This window comes from Nerophis lumbriciformis, linkage group LG29, assembly GCF_033978685.3.
Source record: "Nerophis lumbriciformis linkage group LG29, RoL_Nlum_v2.1, whole genome shotgun sequence".
Taxonomy (NCBI): domain Eukaryota; kingdom Metazoa; phylum Chordata; class Actinopteri; order Syngnathiformes; family Syngnathidae; genus Nerophis; species Nerophis lumbriciformis.
Window position 1 is genome coordinate 2,216,583 of NC_084576.2, and position 21,349 is coordinate 2,237,931.

At 43.4% G+C, this 21,349-nt stretch overlaps 1 protein-coding gene across 3 annotated transcripts in view; it reads left to right on the top strand.

Moving 5' to 3' along the window:
- The window catches only part of rasgrf1 (Ras protein specific guanine nucleotide releasing factor 1), a 146,843-nt gene that overhangs the window by 90,212 nt on the left and 35,282 nt on the right, over positions 1-21,349 (top strand). Inside the window, exons 10-16 of one of the 3 annotated variants that reach the window (XM_061925232.2) lie at positions 3,581-3,741; positions 8,401-8,464; positions 11,396-11,538; positions 11,603-11,685; positions 15,526-15,774; positions 16,402-16,772; positions 16,833-16,955. In XM_061925232.2, the coding sequence (XP_061781216.1) occupies positions 3,581-3,741; positions 8,401-8,464; positions 11,396-11,538; positions 11,603-11,685; positions 15,526-15,774; positions 16,402-16,772; positions 16,833-16,955 (1,194 nt within the window). Of the gene's footprint in view, positions 1-3,580; positions 3,742-8,400; positions 8,465-11,395; positions 11,539-11,602; positions 11,686-15,525; positions 15,775-16,401; positions 16,956-21,349 lie in introns of all 3 variants that reach the window. The other 2 variants (XM_061925233.2, XM_061925231.2) reach the window with 2 other exon arrangements.

A 21,349-nucleotide genomic window follows, 5' to 3' on the forward strand; every position in this document is an offset into this window, starting at 1 on the left:
GCTTCCTGCTGCTGACCTGCTCTATGGAGATGGAGATTTCAAGTTCCAACAGGACTTGGCGCCTGCACACAGCGCAAAATCTACCCGTGCCTGGTTTACGGACCATGGTATTTCTGTTCTAAATTGGCCCGCCAACTCCCCTGACCTTAGCCCCATAGAAAATCTGTGGGGTATTGTGAAAAGGAAGATGCAGAATGCCAGACCCAAAAACGCAGAAGAGTTGAAGGCCACTATCAGAGCAACCTGGGCTCTCATAACACCTGAGCAGTGCCAGAAACTCATCGACTCCATGCCACGCCGCATTAACGCAGTAATTGAGGCAAAAGGAGCTCCAACCAAGTATTGAGTATTGTACATGCTCATATTTTTCATTTTCATACTTTTCAGTTGGCCAACATTTCTAAAAATCCCTTTTTTGTATTAGCCTTAAGTAATATTCTAATTTTGTGACACACGGAATTTTGGATTTTCATTTGTTGCCACTTCAAATGATCAAAATTAAATGAAATAAACATTTGAATGCATCAGTCTGTGTGCAATGAATAAATATAATGTACAAGTTACACCTTTTGAATGCAATTACTGAAATAAATCAAGTTTTTCAAAATATTCTAATTTACTGGCTTTTACCTGTATATATATTTCCGAATTGGTTTAACTGCCACCCGCAAAAAAAAAAAAAAAAAAAAAAAAAATATATATATATATATCTAATTAATCCACCCGACCCGACCCGCGCGCGGGTCGGGTCGGGTCGGATAATCCGCGGACTCCGCGGTTGTGTCCGCAAACCGCGCATCTCTAGTATATATACTTATCTATATATATATATATATATATATATATACATATATATATATATATATATACATATATATATGTATATATATATATATATATATATATATATATATATATATATATATATATATATATATATGTGTGTGTGTGTGTGTTTGCTACAATGCACTGGGGATAGCTTCCCCTGTAGATTAGCTACATTTAATCAAGAGTAACTTGAATCTTAGCTTACTACATTTTCCAAATAGCTTGCCCTTACTGCTCGTTGAGGTCGACACCCTTCAAACTGGCTGACTGACGTCGGCTTAGGCAGTTGTCAACATAGCCAAAATTGAAACTCGAACCAACAGTTGCTTGCAAATTTACTTGTGACTTACGTCAGAGGCAGAAATAAAATTGGCGATAATAAGCGCTCTGTTGACGTTGTTTAACTCCACATTTTTATTTAGACTTGTCTGTTTTTAGTTCATATTTTATACTCTTATCCCGGGATTCCTTGAGTAATTTGAGTACCTTGATTACAAAGAATGATTAAGGATTTTTCTGTGCCTCGAGGAATCGTTATCTAGTGGTAAACTAAGAGCACAAAACGCTGTAGGTGGGAAGCAATACACCGCTTCCCACCTACAGCTTTCTTCGTTGCTGTCTCCATTGTTCCATCCATCCATCCATCTTCTTCCGCTTATCCGAGGTCGGGTCGCGGGGGAAGCAGCCTAAGCAGGGAAGCCCAGACTTCCCTCTCCTCAGCCACTTCGTCCAGCTCCTCCCGGGGGATCCCGAGGCGTTCCCAGGCCAGCCGAAAGACATAGTCTTCCCAACGTGTCCTGGGTCTTCCTCGTGGCCTCCTACCGGTCGGACGTGCCCTAAACAACTCCCTAGGGAGGCGCTTGGGTGGCATCCTGACTAGATGCCCGAACCACCTCATCTGGCTCCTCTCGATGTGGAGGAGCAGCGGCTTTACTTTGAGCTTCCCCCGGATGACAGAGCTTCTCACCCTATCTCTAAGGGAGAGCCCCGCCACCCGGCGGAGGAAACTCATTTCGGCCGCTTGTACCCGTGATCTTGTCCTTTCGGTCATAACCCAAAGCTCATGACCATAGGTGAGGATGGGAACGTAGATCGACCGGTAAATTGAGAGCTTTGCCTTCTGGCTCAGCTCCTTCTTCACCACAACGGATCGATACAGCGTCCGCATTACTGAAGACGCCGCACCGATCCGCCTGTCGATCTCACGATCCACTCTTCCCTCACTCGTGAACAAGACTCCGAGGTACTTGGACTCCTCCACTTGGGGCAAGATCTCCTCCCCAACCCGGAGATGGCACTCCACCCTTTTCCGGGCGAGAACCATGGACTTGGACTTGGAGGTGCTGATTCTCATCCCAGTCGCTTCACACTCAGCTGCGAACCGATCCAGTGAGAGCTGAAGATCCTGGCTAGATGAAGCCATCAGGACCACATCATCTGCAAAAAGCAGAGACCTAATCCTGCAGCCACCAAACCGAATCCCCTCAACGCCTTGACTGCGCCTAGAAATTCTGTCCATAAAAGTTATGAACAGAATCGGTGACAAAGGGCAGCCTTGGCGGAGTCCAACCCTCACCGGAAACGTGTCCGACTTACTGCCGGCAATGCGAACCAAGCTCTGACACTGATCATACAGGGAGTGGACCGCCACAATCAGACAGTCCGAAACCCCATATTCTCTGAGCACTCCCCACAGGACTTCCCGAGGGACACGGTCGAATGCCTTCTCCAAGTCCACAAAGCACATGTAGACTGGTTGGGCAAACTCCCATGCACCCTCAAGGACCCTGCCGAGAGTATAGAGCTGGTCCACAGTTCCACGACCAGGACGAAAACCACACTGTTCCTCCTGAATCCGAGGTTCGACTATCCGGCGTAGCCTCCTCTCCAGTACACCTGAATTGACCTTACCGGGAAGGCTGAAGAGTGTGATCCCACGATAGTTAGAACACACCCTCCGGTTCCCCTTTTTAAAGAGAGGAACCACCACCCCGGTCTGCCAATCCAAAGGCACTGCCCCCGATGTCCACGCGATGCTGCAGAGTCTTGTCAACCAAGACAGCCCCACAGCATCCAGAGCCTTAAGGAACTCCGGGCGGATCTCATCCACCCCCGGGGCCTTGCCACCGAGGAGCTTTTTAACTACCTCAGCAACCTCAGCCCCAGAAATAGGAGAGCCCACCACAGACTCCCCAGGCATCCATTGTTCATTGAACAAATTGCAAAAGATTCACCAACACAGATGTCCAGAATACTGTGGAATTTTGCGATGAAAACAGACGACTTAATAGCTGGCCACTATGCTGTCCCAAAATGTCCTCCACAATCCGTGACGTCACGTGCCGGCGTCATCATACCGAGACGTTTTCAGCAGGATATTTCGCGCAAAACTTAAAATTGCACTTTAGTAAGCCGTATTGGCATGTGTTGCAATGTTAAGATTGCATCATTGATATATAAACTATCAGACTGCGTGGTCGGTAGTAGTGGGTTTCAGTAGGCCTTTAAGTGGGCACTTGTTCAGTATAAAGAGGAACACAGGGGACAAGAACATAGACAGGTCATTAACATAAGCGTGGTAATATTACAGCATTTACACTAGCTGTTTGTGTAACAGAAAACTTTACTTGTACAGGTTTTATCACAGCCGTTTTCATTCTTATTACATTCCTTGTGTTCAACCCACTGTATAGTCTTGTATATTTATATATGTATCTCCTATCTTCCTCCTGTGTCTCCATTGCACTGTCAGGCTCTCTCATCCAGGTACCGATGAGCGAGAAGGGCAAGATCACCCGTGGGCGCCTGGGCTCTCTGTCTTTGAAGAAGGAGGGGGAGAGGCAGTGCTTCCTCTTCTCCAAGCATTTAATCATCTGCACCAGAGGTTCTGGGGGAAAGCTTCATCTCACCAAGGTGGGGCCCGAGCCGCCGACTTCGGCTTCTCTCATGCAGCAGAGTTTGAACAGAGCGGATTACTGAGGCGATGGCGTGGCTTTTATAGGTGGCTATGACCTCTGGAGGGACGCTCCTTTTTCATGTTTGATGTCACTTTGATGCCATCTTATTATTTAACTTAGCTCAAACTTAAAGTGAAGCATATGGCTGTCTAAAATGAGGCCACACACACGTCAATTTCTCTACATACAGCACAGCAGGGGTGTCCATACTTTTTCCACCGAGGGCTGCATACTAAAAAAGTCAAGCATGTGGGGGCCATTTTTGATATATGATTTATTCTGTACAAAATGTTAAAAACAGAAATTCTTTATCAGAATCAGAATCAGAATCAGAAATACTTTATTAATCCCCGAGGGGGAAATTGAGATTTTCAGCACAATCCCGTTCAAGAGCAGACAAACAGGGGTCTGCCAACTTCCGGCACCCCTTACAGAAAAAGGTGGGAAACCGGTAAACAGAAACATATCTAATTGTTGATATACCGTATTTTCCGCACTATAAGGCGCACCGGATTATTAGCCGCACCTTCAATGAATTACATATTTCATAACTTTGTCCACCAATAAGCCGCCCCGGATTATAAGCCGCGCCTACGCTGCGCTAAAGGGAATGTCAAAAAAAACAGTCAGATAGTTCAGTCAAACTTTAATAATATATTGAAAACCAGCGTTCTAACAACTCTGTCCCAAAATGTACGCAAATGTGCAATCACAAACATAGTAAAATTCAAAATGGTGTAGAGCAATAGCAACATAATGTTGCTCGAACGTTAATGTCACAACACACAAAATAAACATAGCGCTCACCTTCTGAAGTTATTCTTCATTCGTAAATCCTTCGAATTCTTCGTCTTCGGTGTCCGAATTGAAAAGTTGCGCAAGCGTGGGTTCCAAAATGGCCGGCTCCGTCTCTTCGAAGTCATCGGAGTCAGTGTCGCTGTTGTTGTCCAGTAGTTCTGTGAATCCTGCCTTCCGGAAAGCTCGAACCACAGTTGTGACCGAAATATCTGCCCAGGCATTTACGATCCACTGGCAAATGTTGGCGTATGTCGTCCGGCGCTGTCTGCCCGTCTTAGTGAAGGTGTGTTCGCCTTCGGAGCTGTGTGAAAAAAGCCACCCGGCCTCTTCGCGTAAACTTCCCTTAACCACTCGCTCATCTTTTCTTCATCCATCCATCCCTTCGAGTTAGCTTTTATGATGACGCCGGCTGGAAAGGTCTCTTTTGGCAAGGTCTTCCTTTTGAATATCACCATGGGTGGAAGTTAGCATGGCAAGCTAGAACCACAGTGAAGGATGACTTCTCATTCCCTGTGGTGCGAATATTCACCGTACGTGCTCCCGTTCCACAGTGCGGTTCACAGGAATATCAGTTGCTGTGAAATACGGTAGTAATCCGTGTGCGGATGGAGAGATTGCGTCTTTTTATGAACCGGATCCTTGTCGCTTAGTAGGAGCCATTTTGTGGTCTTTACAGATGTAAACAGGAAATGAAACGTACGGTGATATCCGCGCGTTTTTTCTTCTTCTTCCGGGGGTGGGTGGTTGCTTACAGTAGAAGAAGAAGCGCTTCCTGTTCTATGGGGGCGGGTGCTTTCCTTGGCGGTTGCTTGCGTAGAAGAAGAAGCGCTTCCTGTTCTACCGGGAAAAAAGATGGCGGCTGTTTACCGAAGTTGCGAGATCGAAACTTTATGAAAATGAATCGTAATAAAGCGCACCGGGTTATAAGGCGCACTGTCAGCTTTAGAGAAAATTTGTGGTTTTTAGGTGCGCCTTATAGTGCGGAAAATACGATTAAAATTTGAGAGCACATAATGACAAAACTAAAGTTCGGCAATTCAAATTGTGAATGTGCTTTTAATCTGAAGGTTTCGCTCAGGATGTTTCAGCCATTGTTCTCCTCCTCCACCTTATATTTCAAGACATAACTTTGTGTCAGATGTGTGCTATATACGATACTGATATTGGAGCTCTGGGTATTGGCTGCATCCGATATCAGAACTAAAATCAGCGTTATTTATATAGCGCACAGAGTACCGTATTTTTCGGACTATTAGTCGCAGTTTTTTTCATAGTTTGGCCGGGCTCCAGTGCGACTTATATACGTTTTTTTCCTTCTTTATTATGCATTTTCAGCAGGTGCGACTTATACTCCGGTGCGACTTATACTCCGAAAAATACGGTATTTAAAGTTAAAGTTAAAGTACCAATGATTGTCACACACACACTAGGTGTGGCGAAATTATTCTCTGCATTTGACCCATCACCCTTGATCACCCCCTGGGAGGTGAGGGGAGCAGTGGGCAGCAGCGGTGGCCGCGCCCGGGAATCATTTTTGGTGATTTAACCCCCAATTCCAACCCTTGATACTGAGTGCCAAGCAGGGAGGTAATGGGTCCCATTTTTATAGTCTTTGGTATGACTCGGCCGGGGTTTGAACTTGGCAGACTCTTGTTCAATGTTAAAAATAAATATTAACTAAAGATATAAACAAGTACTTATATAACTATGATGTGCAAGGCTAATAAAGAATGGTGCAGTGGTAAACATAAAGATGGTGACGTGAACATGAGTTAGTACATCCACAGTAAGAGGTATTCCACAGCGTTCATCAGATTGATAGCCTGCTCTAATGACGGCTTGTGTTTGTAACGCCTGCCGGAGGGGAGGAGTTTGAACAGTTTGTGGCCAGGGTGTGAGGGGTCTACCTGCCCGTTTACTCACCCTGGACCGGTTTAAGTGCTGGATGGGGGTAAGGTCGACACCGGTGATCATTTCCGCAGTCGTAATTGTCCGTTGCCGTCTGTGTCTGTCCAGCTTGATTCCAGATCCAAACCAGACAGTGATGGAAGAGCACAGGACAAATTATACACATTTGTATTATTTTGTAGTGTGGAATGTAAGAAAAGGTTAAATAAAGTAAAAATTACTCAAACAGGGAGCGATGGTAGTCATCAAAAACGTATTAATATCCACCTGGAATGGACTTATGCTTTTCTTTAAATTGAAATGGAGTGATAATTGTGTTTTTTTTTGTGACACATACTGGTCTCAATAATTCATTAGGCTAATGACGCAGTAAGTTGAATGATGCGGACACGTTTGTTACTGGATACTTTCTAATACGCTTAAGCCTTGGAAACTTTGTGTCTGTAAGTCATTATTTGATGCTTGTTTATATTGACAATTGTTGTGTTTTAGACTGTAATATTGTGCAATTAAGGCAGTGTGTCTCAAATAGTTTTTTTCAAGCCTACCCTTGGGAACATGATTTTTTTTCACACACTACCTAAATTGAAATACGGTTAAGAACATGATAATATTAGTTTATTTTTTTATCTGTACAAACAAACTGTACAAACCACTCTATAAGTTGCACCTACATGCCACCACGCTGAAGACTTGCGTGTTGTTCAAGAATTAAAAAATACACTAATACTGTGGCCTAGTGGTTAGAGTGTCCGCCCTGAGATCGGTAGGTTGTGAGTTCAAACCCCGGCCGAGTCATACCAAAGACTATAAAAATGGGACCCATTACCTCCCTGCTTGGCACTCAGCATCAAGGGTTGGAATTGGGGGTTAAATCACCAAAAATGATTCCCGGGCGCGGCCACCGCTGCTGCCCACTGCTCCCCTCACCTCCCAGGGGGTGATCAAGGGTGATGGGTCAAATGCAGAGAATAATCTCGCCACACCTAGTGTGTGTGTGACAATCATTGGTACTTTAACTTTAACTTTAAAGCACTGAATTAAGGACACTTATCACGTAATTCTAGCTTAGTCATGTATTTGTTGTTTTTCTTAAACCGGATCGCTATTTGATATCAATATGGGATCAGGACACCCCTAGTTATCAGTATAAAAATGTCAGCTTTTTCTCACTATATTATGTGTTTTTGTTCTTTTTGTGTTGGATTTTATTCTAACGATATGCTGTGGGCCAACCAAACTTTGCAGTGGTCCGCAAATGGCTTTTAAAGAAAAAAAAGCCACAAAAAACCTGGAATATAAAAAAGGAATAGTATTCCATTGAATCCCATCTCCATTCAAACGATGTAAACAAGACATTAAAAATATAAATATATATATAAATGTTACGCTTACGAGGCATTGTGATGCCGGAGGTTGTCTTTTCAAGATGCAGAGGGATGTCAGGAAGCGGCTTGCAGGTGAGAATAAATGATTTATTCTGATTGCAGAACAAAATGCTGCGCGGTGCACCACGGCACGGAAAACAAGAGGGTAGCCAAAAGATGCTAACATCAAAAATGCAGACTATGAGAGAAACCAAGAACGTAACTTGTTGCGTAGGAGCAAACAAAACCAACAGACCGAATGAGGCCAGCGCGTAAACTAAAATAGCCCTCTGATTAGTGCCCGGGCAACAGGTGCGCGTCCGGGACACTAACCAGAGGCAGGTGACTATAATCTGCCGTCATGGCAACAGAAACAAACTCAAGAGGTGCTGAAAACACAAGTGACTTGAAAACAAAAACAAAAATATGATCCGGGCAGCGGATCATAACAGTAAATATATAAACAAATGTTTGCATTCCAGCATGGTGAGTCAAATGAGGCTGGCATGAAGAAACTAAATGAACATTGTGTTTGTTTGCAGAATGGCGTGGTCTCCCTTATAGACTGCACTCTTATGGAGGACCCTGAGGGCACTGATGACGAGTGTGAGTGTGTTACAGCTTGCAGGAATCATATGGAGCTTGTTGAGTAACGTGTGATACTAGACTGGGCTTTTACTGCAGTGGTACCTCTGCATACAAGTTGGTTTTTTTTAGATTGACTTATTATGTTTTAGGTTCCGAGCAATAATTCGGGTTACGAGCCTCACAGCTGCTAATGGGCATAGCGAACATCACAGTGAACACTGAAATACCTGACCAAAACATCCAGTGTTTTAACCATTAGCATTAGCCTTTGGCTTAAGAACGACATGTATTTTTTTCCAACCACAGGAACAACGAAAGAGACTGTGAAGGACAGTGCTGAGAAAAATAAGTGGATGATATTCGTTAAATAAAGAAATAAGTCAACAAAAATATGTAGTTGACTTGGCAGCACGAGGCTACTAGCATACTTGCCAATCCTCCCGGATTTTCCGGGAGGATCCCGAAATTCAGCTCCTCTTCCGAAAACCTCCCGGGACAAATTTTTCCCGAAAAATCAGCTTGCGGACCTTAGTGAGGACAGCTTGTATTCACGTCCGCTTTCCCACAATATAAACAGCCCTGTCTGCCCAAACACGTTATAACTGTAAAATGATGGAGGGCGAGTTCTTGGTTTCTTATGTGGGTTTATTGTTAGGCAGTTTCATTAACGTCCTCCCAGCGCGGTAACAACACACAGCAACAGCAGTCACGTTTTCGTCTACCGTAAAGCAGTTTGTCTGCCGTAAACAGCAATGTTGTGACACTCTTAAACAGGACAATACTGCCATCTACTGTACATGGATATGTGACAATAACATCAAGGGCTTTTAGAGAGTGCAGTGCACAACAGCGCACACAACAAGGAGACGAAGCAGAAGAACGAGGAAGAAACAGCCGTGGCGACGCCAACGACGAGTAAGATGAAGAAATACGCTCGTAAGTTCCAAGTCGCAGCTGCGATTGGACCTGGATAGCCATGGGAAGAAGTAGTGGAGTACCAAGTGCTTGGCAGTGAAGATCTTCCTCAGGAAGAAAAGATTGACCGGTTTTGGGCCATGCTAGGGAGAGATGGAAGATTCCAGACTCTAGTGCATTTGATGAAAGCACTTTAGTGCGTGCCACACAGCAATGCATCATCAGAGAGGGTGTTCAGCATGGCTAGAAAGATAGTGACGGAGAATAGAACAAGGATGGACAATTCAACCCTTAACTCAACAATGAGTAGATGAGTGTTATGTGTGTGTATATGTGTAAATAAATGAACACTGAAATTCAAGTATTTCTTTTATTTATATATATATATATATATATATATATATATATATATATATATATATATATATATATATATACATAGCTAGAATTCAAGCAGTAGAAAATGGATGGATGGATAGCTAGAATTCACTGAAAGTCAAGTATTTCTTATATATGTGTGTATAAGTATATATATATATATATAGACAGAGCGACTCCAAAACCAACAAAGGATGTAATTGTCGAAAGAAACCTGATTGCCCTCTCAACGGGTGGTGCTTACAAACATCAGTTGTCTACCAATCTAAGGTAATACGCAAGGACATTAACACATCCGACACATATGTAGGATTAACCGAGGGAGAATTCAAAACCAGATGGAACAATCACAAGGCTTCTTTCAGGAACAAAAACCTGCGAAATACCACAGAACTCAGCAAACACATTTGGGACCTCAAAGACAATAATGTTGAATATTCAATAACATGGCAAATTCTTGCATCCAGCACACCTTACAATAGTGGTAATAAAAGATGCAACCTATGCTTGAAAGAGAAACTGTTTATTATTTACCGTCCGGACCTGTCATCCCTCAACAAGCGCAGCGAAATTGTAACAACATGCCGCCATAGACGGAAACACCTCCTAGGTAACACATGAGCCAATTACCACGCCCCTAGGCCAGCCTGTACCCACCCACTCTGTGCCCTATATAAACCATGGTATGCGAATGCTCCCATTAAAATCTCCTGACGATTGAGGGTACCCCCCCTCATGAAACAGGCCTGTAGAGATGAAATAGTCTTGTGATTTTTTTCCCACACATACATATATATATATATATATATATATATATATATATATATATATATATATATATATATATATATGAAATACTTGACTTGGTGAATTCTAGCTGTAAATATACTCCTCCCCTCTTAACCACGCCCCCAACCACGCCCCCCGCCCCACCCCCGACCACGCCCCCACCCCGAACCCCCCACACCCCCACCTCCCGAAATCGGAGTTCTCAAGGTTGGCAAGTATGGCTACTAGCATAGCGCTTTACAATCCGCACCACTCTGAGTGGGTCAAAAATGCCGAAGACGTTCAATTAACTGTTCAAATTCAGGACATTTATTCATGAAAATATGGAGAAGCTGCTGAAGGTGTATTTGACGAAGAAGCAGCTTAAAGGAAATAGCCTGTAGGTAAATGCTGTACATTTTTTTGACATTACTTCATAAAATGCCATTTTTAGTACACTCTATTATATCGTATTTTATACAATATTTGTTATAAGGGAGTTTGTTGTTCTTTTCAAAAAACCTTTTATATGTTAAAATTTCGTTTTTGAAGGAGTCAGCAAGGTACAAGTCAGTTGATTTTGATGGGGAATGTTGATTTCAAACATATTTATCTAAATAATACAGACAGACGAACAAACCTCATGGGATCGATGGGTGAAAAACACAGAAAAGACACACAATGAAGCACTGAGCAGTGATTGAGATGACTTGTTCCCTATCTAATTTCTGATATTTTCTCAAAGTTTTTAGCATCCGCTCATAACATTGCTACTAACAGACAGACAGACAATCGAACACCAGCGAATACAAAACTTCCTGACTTCAAGCCAAAGTACAACTTCTTTGTGTTAATGTGAATTGATAGAGAACTGTTTTTTTTCCTTAGCCAAATCCGACAAAGGCGTCCAGGACATGGAGCACCTGGACTTCAAGATTGTGGTGGAGCCAAAAGACAGTCAGTCGTTCACAGTCATCCTGGTGGCGTCCTCCAGGCAGGAGAAGTCTGCGTGGACCAGTGACATCAGCCAGGTTAGTCCACACCTTCCGTCGAGGTGAGGACTCGCTTACTGAGCTTTGTGTGTGTGTCTCACAGTGCATCGACAACATCCGCTGCAATGGCCTCATGATGAACGCCTTCGAGGACAACTCTAAAGTCACCGTCCCACAGATGATCAAGTCAGACTTTTTTTGGAGTTGTAATGTCATCTGCTTGCCACTTCCTGTTTACATTTTTTAAATATTTATCTGGTACATTTTTGGAAAAGTAAGATGTAAATTTCAACGCAAGAGTTAAGAAATTACCTATTTCATTACGAATTTGTTATTTGTGTGTGTCTTTTTTTTATTGCTTTTCCTTTTTATCATCTCTCATGCATTGTAGTTTGCTAAGCACATAAATTAATCAAAGCTGGAGATCAAAATTGAATTGTTGTTGTTAGAAACTCTAACAATAATAACAATCTATGAACGTTCCCATTCATCCAGGTCATTGCTCAGGGCGTTCAATTTGATCATCAGATTTTACTTTGAGGCTTTCAATTGTGAAATTGACTTGTCTCACTCTTTCATTCAAGAGTTGTTTCTGCGCTTTCAACAGCAAAAAGTGTAATCATCAAATCAAATCAAATCAACTTTATTTATAAAGCACATTTAAAATTTACCACAGGGGTAGCCAAAGTGCTGTACAATGAGCAGGTTAAAAGATAAAACGAGTACCGAGCAAACACAACACAACACAAACAGAACACGATAAAAAATAAATAATTAAAATAGAATTAATAAAAACATAAAAACATAAAAACAGGATCACAGCAGGTGTATTATGGGGCGCCATTGCAGGATGGATATCACTCAGTGTTAAAAGCCATGGAATAAAAGTATGTTTTTAAGAGAGATTTAAAAACAGGAAGAGAGGAGGCTTGTCTAACACTCAGGGGTAGGTCGTTCCAGAGCTTGGGAGCAGCAACGGCGAAAGCTCTGTCACCTCTAAGCTTCAGCCTTGTGTCAGGGACCGTCAACAGCAGCTGATCGGCTGATCTTAAGGATCGGGTGGGGCAGTAAGGCTGAAGGAGGTCGGAGAGATAGGTTGGCGCGAGGTTGTTTAGACATTTAAAAACAAATAAAAGGAGTTTAAAATGTATTCGGTAACGCACAGGGAGCCAGTGAAGGGACGCTAAAATAGGGGTGATGTGCTCACGTCTGCGGGTCTGTGTTAGCAGACGAGCAGCAGAGTTCTGCACGAGCTGCAGGCGGGCGAGGGAGGCCTGGCTAATGCCAACATACAGGGCATTACAGTAATCAAGACGAGTCGAGATAAAAGCGTGGATTAATTTCTCAAGATCATGTCTTGATAGAAGCGGTTTCACTTTCGCTATTTGGCGTAATTGATAAAAGCTTTTTTGAACGACGCTGCTGATTTGTTTTTCGAATTTAAAATCTGAGTCAAACTTTACCCCCAGGTTTGTGACAGAGTCGCTGAGATACGGGGTCAGAGTGCCGAGGTCAACGTTGGGGGAGGGAGAGCGACTTGGACCGAACAACATAACTTCTGTTTTGTCTTCATTTAGGCTCAGGAAGTTAGCTGAAAGCCAGACTTTGATGTCGTGCAGGCAGTCAATAAGACTTTGAACCGTGTTATTTTGTGCCATGGGAAAATAAATCTGGCAATCATCGGCATAAAAATGAAATGCAATACTGTACTTCCTAAAAATAGAACCAAGGGGGAGAAGGTAAAGCGCAAATAAAATTGGGGCAAGGATTGAGCCCTGGGGGACCCCATGTGGTAAAGGAGCTGTGGACGACATAAAACTATCTACTTTTACACAAAAACTCCTGTCGGTTAGGTACGACCGGAACCAGTTGAGGGCGGCGCCCTTAATGCCCACACAGTTCTCAAGACGAGTGATTAAGGTGGCGTGGTCGACGGTGTCGAACGCAGCAGACAGATCTAAAAGCACCAGGACAACATATTTACCAGAATCAGTGGACAGGAGGATATCGTTAAAAACTTTTAGAAGTGCTGACTCTGTGCTGTGGAGGGCTTTAAAACCGGACTGGAACAGCTCAGTGATACCATTATCCTCTAAGAAGGGCAACAACTGACTGTAGACAACCTTCTCTAATATTTTGGAAATGTATGGAAGATTAGAGATAGGTCTGAAGTTAGAGAGGAGAGAGGGGTCGAGGCTGGGTTTTTTAAGCAGAGGTCGTACCACTGCATGTTTAAACTCTACTGGAACTATTCCAGAAGAGAGGCTACTATTGATAATGTTAATGTTGATGAATGATAATAATGATGAACGCACTGATTTATATATTGGATAAACAAAACAACCACTATGGCACAGCATATCAATCAATCAATCAATCAATGTTTATTTATATAGCACTAAATCACAAGTGTCTCAAAGGGCTGCACAAGCCACAACGACATCCTCGGTACAGGGCCCACGTAAGGGCAAGGAAAAACTCACCCCAGTGGGACGTCGATGTGAATGACTATGAGAAACCTTGGAGAGGACCGCATATGTGGGTAACCCCCCCCCTCTAGGGGGGACCGAATCGAATGGATGTCGAGTGGGTCTGACATAATATTGTGAGAGTCCAGTCCATAGTGGATCCAACATAATATTAAGAGTCCAGTCCATAGTGGGGCCAGCAGGAAACCATCCCGAGCGGAGACGGGTCAGCAGCGCAGAGATGTTCCCATATACGGGCAAACTCTTCAGGCCAAGACTCAGCTGTCTGCACCTCAGGGAGAAATAGCATTCCTTTGAGAACAAAAATGTACAGATTCTGGACAGGGAGGACGGATGGTACGAAAGAGGAGTGAGGGAAGCCATCTATGTCCCGGTTGAAAAACCATCCCTGAACAGAGGAGGTGGTCTGCGACACCACCTGTCTCCCACATACAACACTGTCCTTTCAACCATTCCTAAAAGACTCTGCAATTTAGCCTCCAACAAATAACAGGAGTTAGAAACATTCTGGTCACAGAAGGTGACCAAAATTCCATTTGTGCTATTTGTTTACAACTGAATGGAATGTTTACGTGGGGTTCTTACGATGGTTCTGCCAAACAATACCTCAATGCTAACGAGGGGAAATTACACTTCGACAATTGCTGTTGGCTTTGACAGTAGGATTGCTCGTTTGCATCAAAACAGTTGTTGTTTTTTCTCACACTCCTGGTTTTGGAGTATAAATATTTGGGGTTTTGGCACCAGCCACTAGACTTGAGCTGACCAACCTAAGTCTAAGACTAGATGTGACCGATCTAAGTCTAAGACTAGATGTGACCGATCTAAGTCTAAGACTAGATCTGACCAATTTAAGTCTAAGACGAGATGTGACCAATCTAAGTCTAAGACTAGATGTGACCAATCTAAGTCTAAGACTAGATGTGACCAATCTAAGTCTAAGACTAGATGTGACCAATCTAAGTCTAAGAAGCTTAAACTAGATCTGACCACTTTAAATTCGCTTTAGGATTGGACTACATATGACTAATCTCTATGAGTGTGAACTAATGAAGTCGAGACTCGATCTGACCAATCTATGAGTGATTTTGAATGGACTTGAATTTACCAATGTATTTTTATTTTCGATTTGACTAGATCTGACCAATCTAAGTATTTTTCGATTAGACTAGGTTTGACCAATTTAAATTACATTGGACTATATATGACTAATCTCTTTGATCATGAACTGCTGAAGCCTAGACTAGATCTGACCGATCTAAGTTAAAATTAGATTGGAGTAGATCTGACCAATTCAAGTCCTGGTGAAGTCTGCTCAGATGTGAGGCGAAACGTCTTCTCAGACAAAATGAGCAGTCCAGTTGTGACGATTGAGAATACAATGACCTGGATGAATGAGATCATCCATAGACATCCGTCCATATAGTTTGTTTATGTGAGATATTAACAAATGATGTTCTGTTGGAGCCTTTTAGGTCTGCACTATTGAATATTCTATTAACCTAAAATCATATCCACACCGTCTTCTGGTGCACAGGTCCGACTCCAGTCTATACTGCGACGACGTGGACATCCGCTTCAGTAAGATGATGAACTCCTGCAAGGTGCTGCAGATCCGCTATGCCAGCGTGGAACGTCTGCTAGAGAGGCTGACTGACCTGCGCTTCCTCTCCATCGACTTCCTCAACACTTTCCTGCACTCTTACCGCGTGTTCACCACCGCCGACGTGGTGCTGGACAAACTCATCACCATTTACAAGAAGCCTATCAGTGCCATCCCTGCAAGGTGAGTCCCAACTTTTGGTTGTTGACTGCATATTTTTGCAGATTTCAAAATATAGGAGCACATATGGTACAAACTAAGTAGTCGGACTCCAAGATGCATCACTGGGGTCCAGTCTTTCCCACCGGTCTTCTGTCACGCTACGGCAACCATGCTCACTGCTGCAGGACCCCACCCTCCCCCATCCCTCCCCATCCCTCCATTTGTCCTTGTAGCCAAAGCTCCAAGGTATGAAATATTGATGGAGCCTTGCGGTGGGGCTAACTCCACTCTCCGCAGGCCGGAGGCGGTGCAGAGGCCGATGCGGGGTTAAGATAACCCCAGTGCCCACGCCCTGCAGCATGCACCCCCCTCCCAACCCTCATGGCACTTGTCATGTCACTGTGAAACACCTACACTTGGCTGCTTGTGTCAGCGGCGGCCAAGCGCTATCATTCGCTGTGCTATTTATGGGAACCCATGAGGTCGCCAGGAGGGTGGCAGGGAGCGAGAGAGTTTTTTTTCCCACTGAAACACTGCAGCCTGCACTGTATGTTGCTCGGAATCAACCAGACACGGCCGCAAATAGACCGGGCTTGCATACATTATTTAAGAAGGCTGTGTATTTAGAAAAGTTCTTCTGTGACGCAGGTCCCTGGAGTTGTTCTTTGCAAGCAGCCAGAATAACAAACTCCTGTACGGAGAGCCACCCAGTTCCCCGAGGGCCAGCCGGAAGTTCTCCTCCCCTCCCCCTTTGGCCATCGCCAAGAACTCGTCTCCGAACCGGCGACGCAAGCTGTCCCTCAACATCCCCATCATCACCGGGGGAAAAGCTCTCGACCTGGCTGCCCTGAGCTGCTCCTCCAACGGCTATGCAAGCATGTACTCGACCGTGTCCCCCTTCAGCAAGACCACCTTGGACATCAACAAACTCTACGTGTCCAGCCCCATCGCCAGCAAAATACCGGACGAGGGCGAGGACAAGAAGGACAAGGTGGAGGACACCTCAGTGTGCAAACAAGGTAAAACCAAACACACACAATCGCCATCAAACCTACTGACTTTATTATCGTCCGATGAAGCAGATCTGTCCGTGCGGGAAGAAAGTGACAACGACCAAAACCAGAGCGATGACGCCGACCCGGATGCCTCGCCCACAAAGTCGCCAACCACCCCGAAAAACATCAAATGCAAAAACTCCTCAGGTGCGTGTTGTTCCACAAAGAGAGCCGTGACGTCACTTCAGCGAGGCGGCGTGTTACACAAGAGCACGCATGCAGTGTACGCGCTTTGCTGTTGTGGAGTCTTTTGTGCAACACAAAAGAGACACTGTGGCACTGCGTCAAAAGCCTAAGTCGACGGTGAGGAACATGCAGGGGAAGCCAGTGTTGGCTTGAGTAGGTGTCAGGGAAACTTGTGTCATAGCAACTACAGCCACAGCGTGTTTTCCCTTTCCACCCACGGATAATGAGGCTGTTTCGCCGCAGCCAAGATTATCTGTGCCTCCTAAATCTCACCACCACATTGGGGCCTTAAAACCAACCCCCCTCTCCTTCTCTGTAACAAAGTGAAATGGCGACGTGAAATGGTGAAGGAGTGTAGGAATGTTGACCCGTTTTGATGCGTCTGTGTTCTTCTTATCGTTTCGAATAGACTGCGGAGAATCTGTTGAATACTATGTTATGCCGATATTTGGTGGCTATATTTAGCTGCACTCAGTTTGAATGCCAACGCCTGCTGGAGAGAGGAGATGCTGGTGTTGGTCTGTAGCGCCCCCGACTGGAGGATAAGAACATAAAGCATGTTGGCTTGTGTTAGCCCCCTAGAGGAGACTGAAGGAAGGACATACAGTCGAATCTGCTGATGTCAACCAAAGCCTTAAAGGGGTCATATTATGATTTTTTTCTACATTTAAAGCTCTTCCTTGTGGTCTACATGACATGTAATTGTGGTTATTTGGTTTAAAATGTTGTATAGATTATGTTTTACAGACCGCTTTCAAGCTGACCGTCCCCCAGGATGCGCCGTTTTGTCTATTTTATGTGCCATTTTGACTGCGTCTTCTCCGACTCCTCGCCATCCTTGTTATAGTTTTTAGAGCTTACATAGCGTGTCTACTGACAGCAATGTGTTAGAACTATACGCTCCTTTGTATTAGAAATGGCAACAGGATGCATATGCATGTACAAAACCGAAAACCAGTGAAGTTGGCACGTTGTGTAAATCGTACAAAAAAACCAGAAAACAATGATTTGCAATTCATTTTCAACCTATATTCAATTGAATAGACTGCAAAGACAAAATACTTAACGTTCGAACTGGAAAACGGTTTTGTTTTTTTATTAGCTCATTTGGAATTTAATGCCTGCAACATGTTTAAAAAAAAAGCTGGCACAAGTGGCAAAAAAGGCTGAGAAAGTTGAGGAATGCTCATCAAACACTTTTTTGGAACATCCCACAGGTGAACAGGCTAATTGGGAACAGGTGGGTGCCATGATTGGGTATAAAAGCAGCTTCCATGGAATGCTCAGTCATTCACAAACAAGGATGGGGTGAGGGTCACAACTTTGTGAACAAATGCGTGAGCAAATTGTCGAAGAGTTTAAGAACAACATTTCACAACGAGCTATTGCGAGGAATTTAGGGATTTCACCATCTACGGTCCGTAATATCATCAAAAGGTTCAGAGAATCTGGAGAAATCACTGCACGTAAGCGATGATATTACGGATCTTCGATCCCTCAGGCGGTACTGCATCAAAAAGCGACATCGGTGTGTAAAGGATATCACCACATAGGCTCAGGAACACTTCAGAAAACCACTGTCAGTAACTACAGTTGGTCGCTACATCTGTAAGTGCAAGTTAAAACTCTACAAATGCAAAGCCAAAGCCATTTATCAACAACACCCAGAAACGCTTCGCCGGGCCCGAGCTCATCGAAGATGGACTGATGCAAGTGGAGAACTCTACTATGCAAAGCCAAAGCCATTTATCAAAAATGTGTTGCTGCCATTCAATTCTAAGTTAATGATTATTTGCAAAAAACAATTAAGTTTCTCATTTCGAACATTCAATATCTTGTCTTCGCAGTCTATTCAATTGAATATAAATTGAAAAGGATTTGCAAATCATTGTATTCTGTTTTTATTTACCATTTACACAACGTGCCTACTTCACTGGTTTTGGGTTTTGTACGAGCCAGTCTGCTCCACAACAAAAGGATGAGGAATAAGAAGGAGCTTATTGAAAACAGCGTGTATTACAATGGCGGACTCTCTATCTGTCACCAAAGGCAAAGACGTCACAAATCAGGTAAATTCCATGGAAGTATGAAGGAAGGCAAGATTGCCTCATAAATATCCCTGCCATGCCTCCCCAGTTTGATTTCATATTTTCTGGACTTATGGAGATCCCAAATACACAAGGTACCAGCAGGTACCAATCGGTAAGAAAAGTTGGTTTAGCAAAATAGGGGCCCTATTGTCTATATTTTCTTTTTCCATTCATCCATCCATTTCTACCGCTTGTCTCTCTCGGCAGAAGGCAGCGTACACCCTGTATAAGTTGCCTTAATTATACAAAAACTATTTTTTCATAAATAAATAAAAAAGATATATATATATATATACAGGTAAAAGCCAGTAAATTAGAATATTTTGAAAAACTTGATTTATTTCAGTAATTGCATTCAAAAGGTGTAACTTGTACATTATATTTATTCATTGCACACAGACTGATGCATTCAAATGTTTATTTCATTTAATTTTGATGATTTGAAGTGGCAACAAATGAAAATCCAAAATTCCGTGTGTCACAGAATTAGAATATTACTTAAGGCTAATACAAAAAAGGGATTTTTAGAAATGTTGGCCAACTGAAAAGTATGAAAATGAAAAATATGAGCATGTACAATACTCAATACTTGGTTGGAGCTCCTTTTGCCTCAATTACTGCGTTAATGCGGCGTGGCATGGAGTCGATGAGTTTCTGGCACTGCTCAGGTGTTATGAGAGCCCAGGTTGCTCTGATAGTGGCCTTCAACTCTTCTGCGTTTTTGGGTCTGGCATTCTGCATCTTCCTTTTCACAATACCCCACAGATTTTCTATGGGGCTAAGGTCAGGGGAGTTGGCGGGCCAATTTAGAACAGAAATACCATGGTCCGTAAACCAGGCACGGGTAGATTTTGCGCTGTGTGCAGGCGCCAAGTCCTGTTGGAACTTGAAATCTCCATCTCCATAGAGCAGGTCAGCAGCAGGAAGCATGAAGTGCTCTAAAACTTGCTGGTAGACGGCTGCGTTGACCCTGGATCTCAGGAAACAGAGTGGACCGACACCAGCAGATGACATGGCAACCCAAACCATCACTGATGGTGGAAACTTTACACTAGACTTCAGGCAACGTGGATCCTGTGCCTCTCCTGTCTTCCTCCAGACTCTGGGACCTCGATTTCCAAAGAAAATGCAAAATTTGCATGGTTGGGTGATGGTTTGGGGTGCCATGTCATCTGCTGGTGTCGGTCCACTCTGTTTCCTGAGATCCAGGGTCAACGCAGCCGTCTACCAGCAAGTTTTAGAGCACTTCATGCTTCCTGCTGCTGACCTGCTCTATGGAGATGGAGATTTCAAGTTCCAACAGGACTTGGCGCCTGCACACAGCGCAAAATCTACCCGTGCCTGGTTTACGGACCATGGTATTTCTGTTCTAAATTGGCCCGCCAACTCCCCTGACCTTAGCCCCATAGAAAATCTGTGGGGTATTGTGAAAAGGAAGATGCAGAATGCCAGACCCAAAAACGCAGAAGAGTTGAAGGCCACTATCAGAGCAACCTGGGCTCTCATAACACCTGAGCAGTGCCAGAATCTCATCGACTCCATGCCACGCCGCATTAACGCAGTAATTGAGGCAAAAGGAGCTCCAACCAAGTATTGAGTATTGTACATGCTCATATTTTTCATTTTCATACTTTTCAGTTGGCCAACATTTCTAAAAATCCCTTTTTTGTATTAGCCTTAAGTAATATTCTAATTTTGTGACACACGGAATTTTGGATTTTCATTTGTTGCCACTTCAAATCATCAAAATTAAATGAAATAAACATTTGAATGCATCAGTCTGTGTGCAATGAATAAATATAATGTACAAGTTACACCTTTTGAATGCAATTACTGAAATAAATCAAGTTTTTCCAAAATATTCTAATTTACTGGCTTTTACCTGTATATATATATATATATATATAAAACATGTTTTTTTATGGATAACTTTTAACCCTCAGCATATATTAAGGACTTGTTTGTCTTTTGAGGTAATTTTTTCCTCTATTTTTGGCCATAACTTTGGTTGTGTTACTTGTGAATTATTTTAGCAAAGAGTTTTTTTTTGTTTTTGTTTTTTATGTTGACTTATTATATTCTCATGTTAAATACTTTCCTGTCTGTGACAAGCGATGAACATGCAGAAAAACATGTTGCTGCAATTTGCAAAAGTTGATACAGCTTGGAGGTTCCCGCGAGCTGCAAGGAAGTGTTTATTGTGACCAAGCAAACAAATGTTTTAGTCAGACACACACACACACACACACATTATTTGCAGTGCCA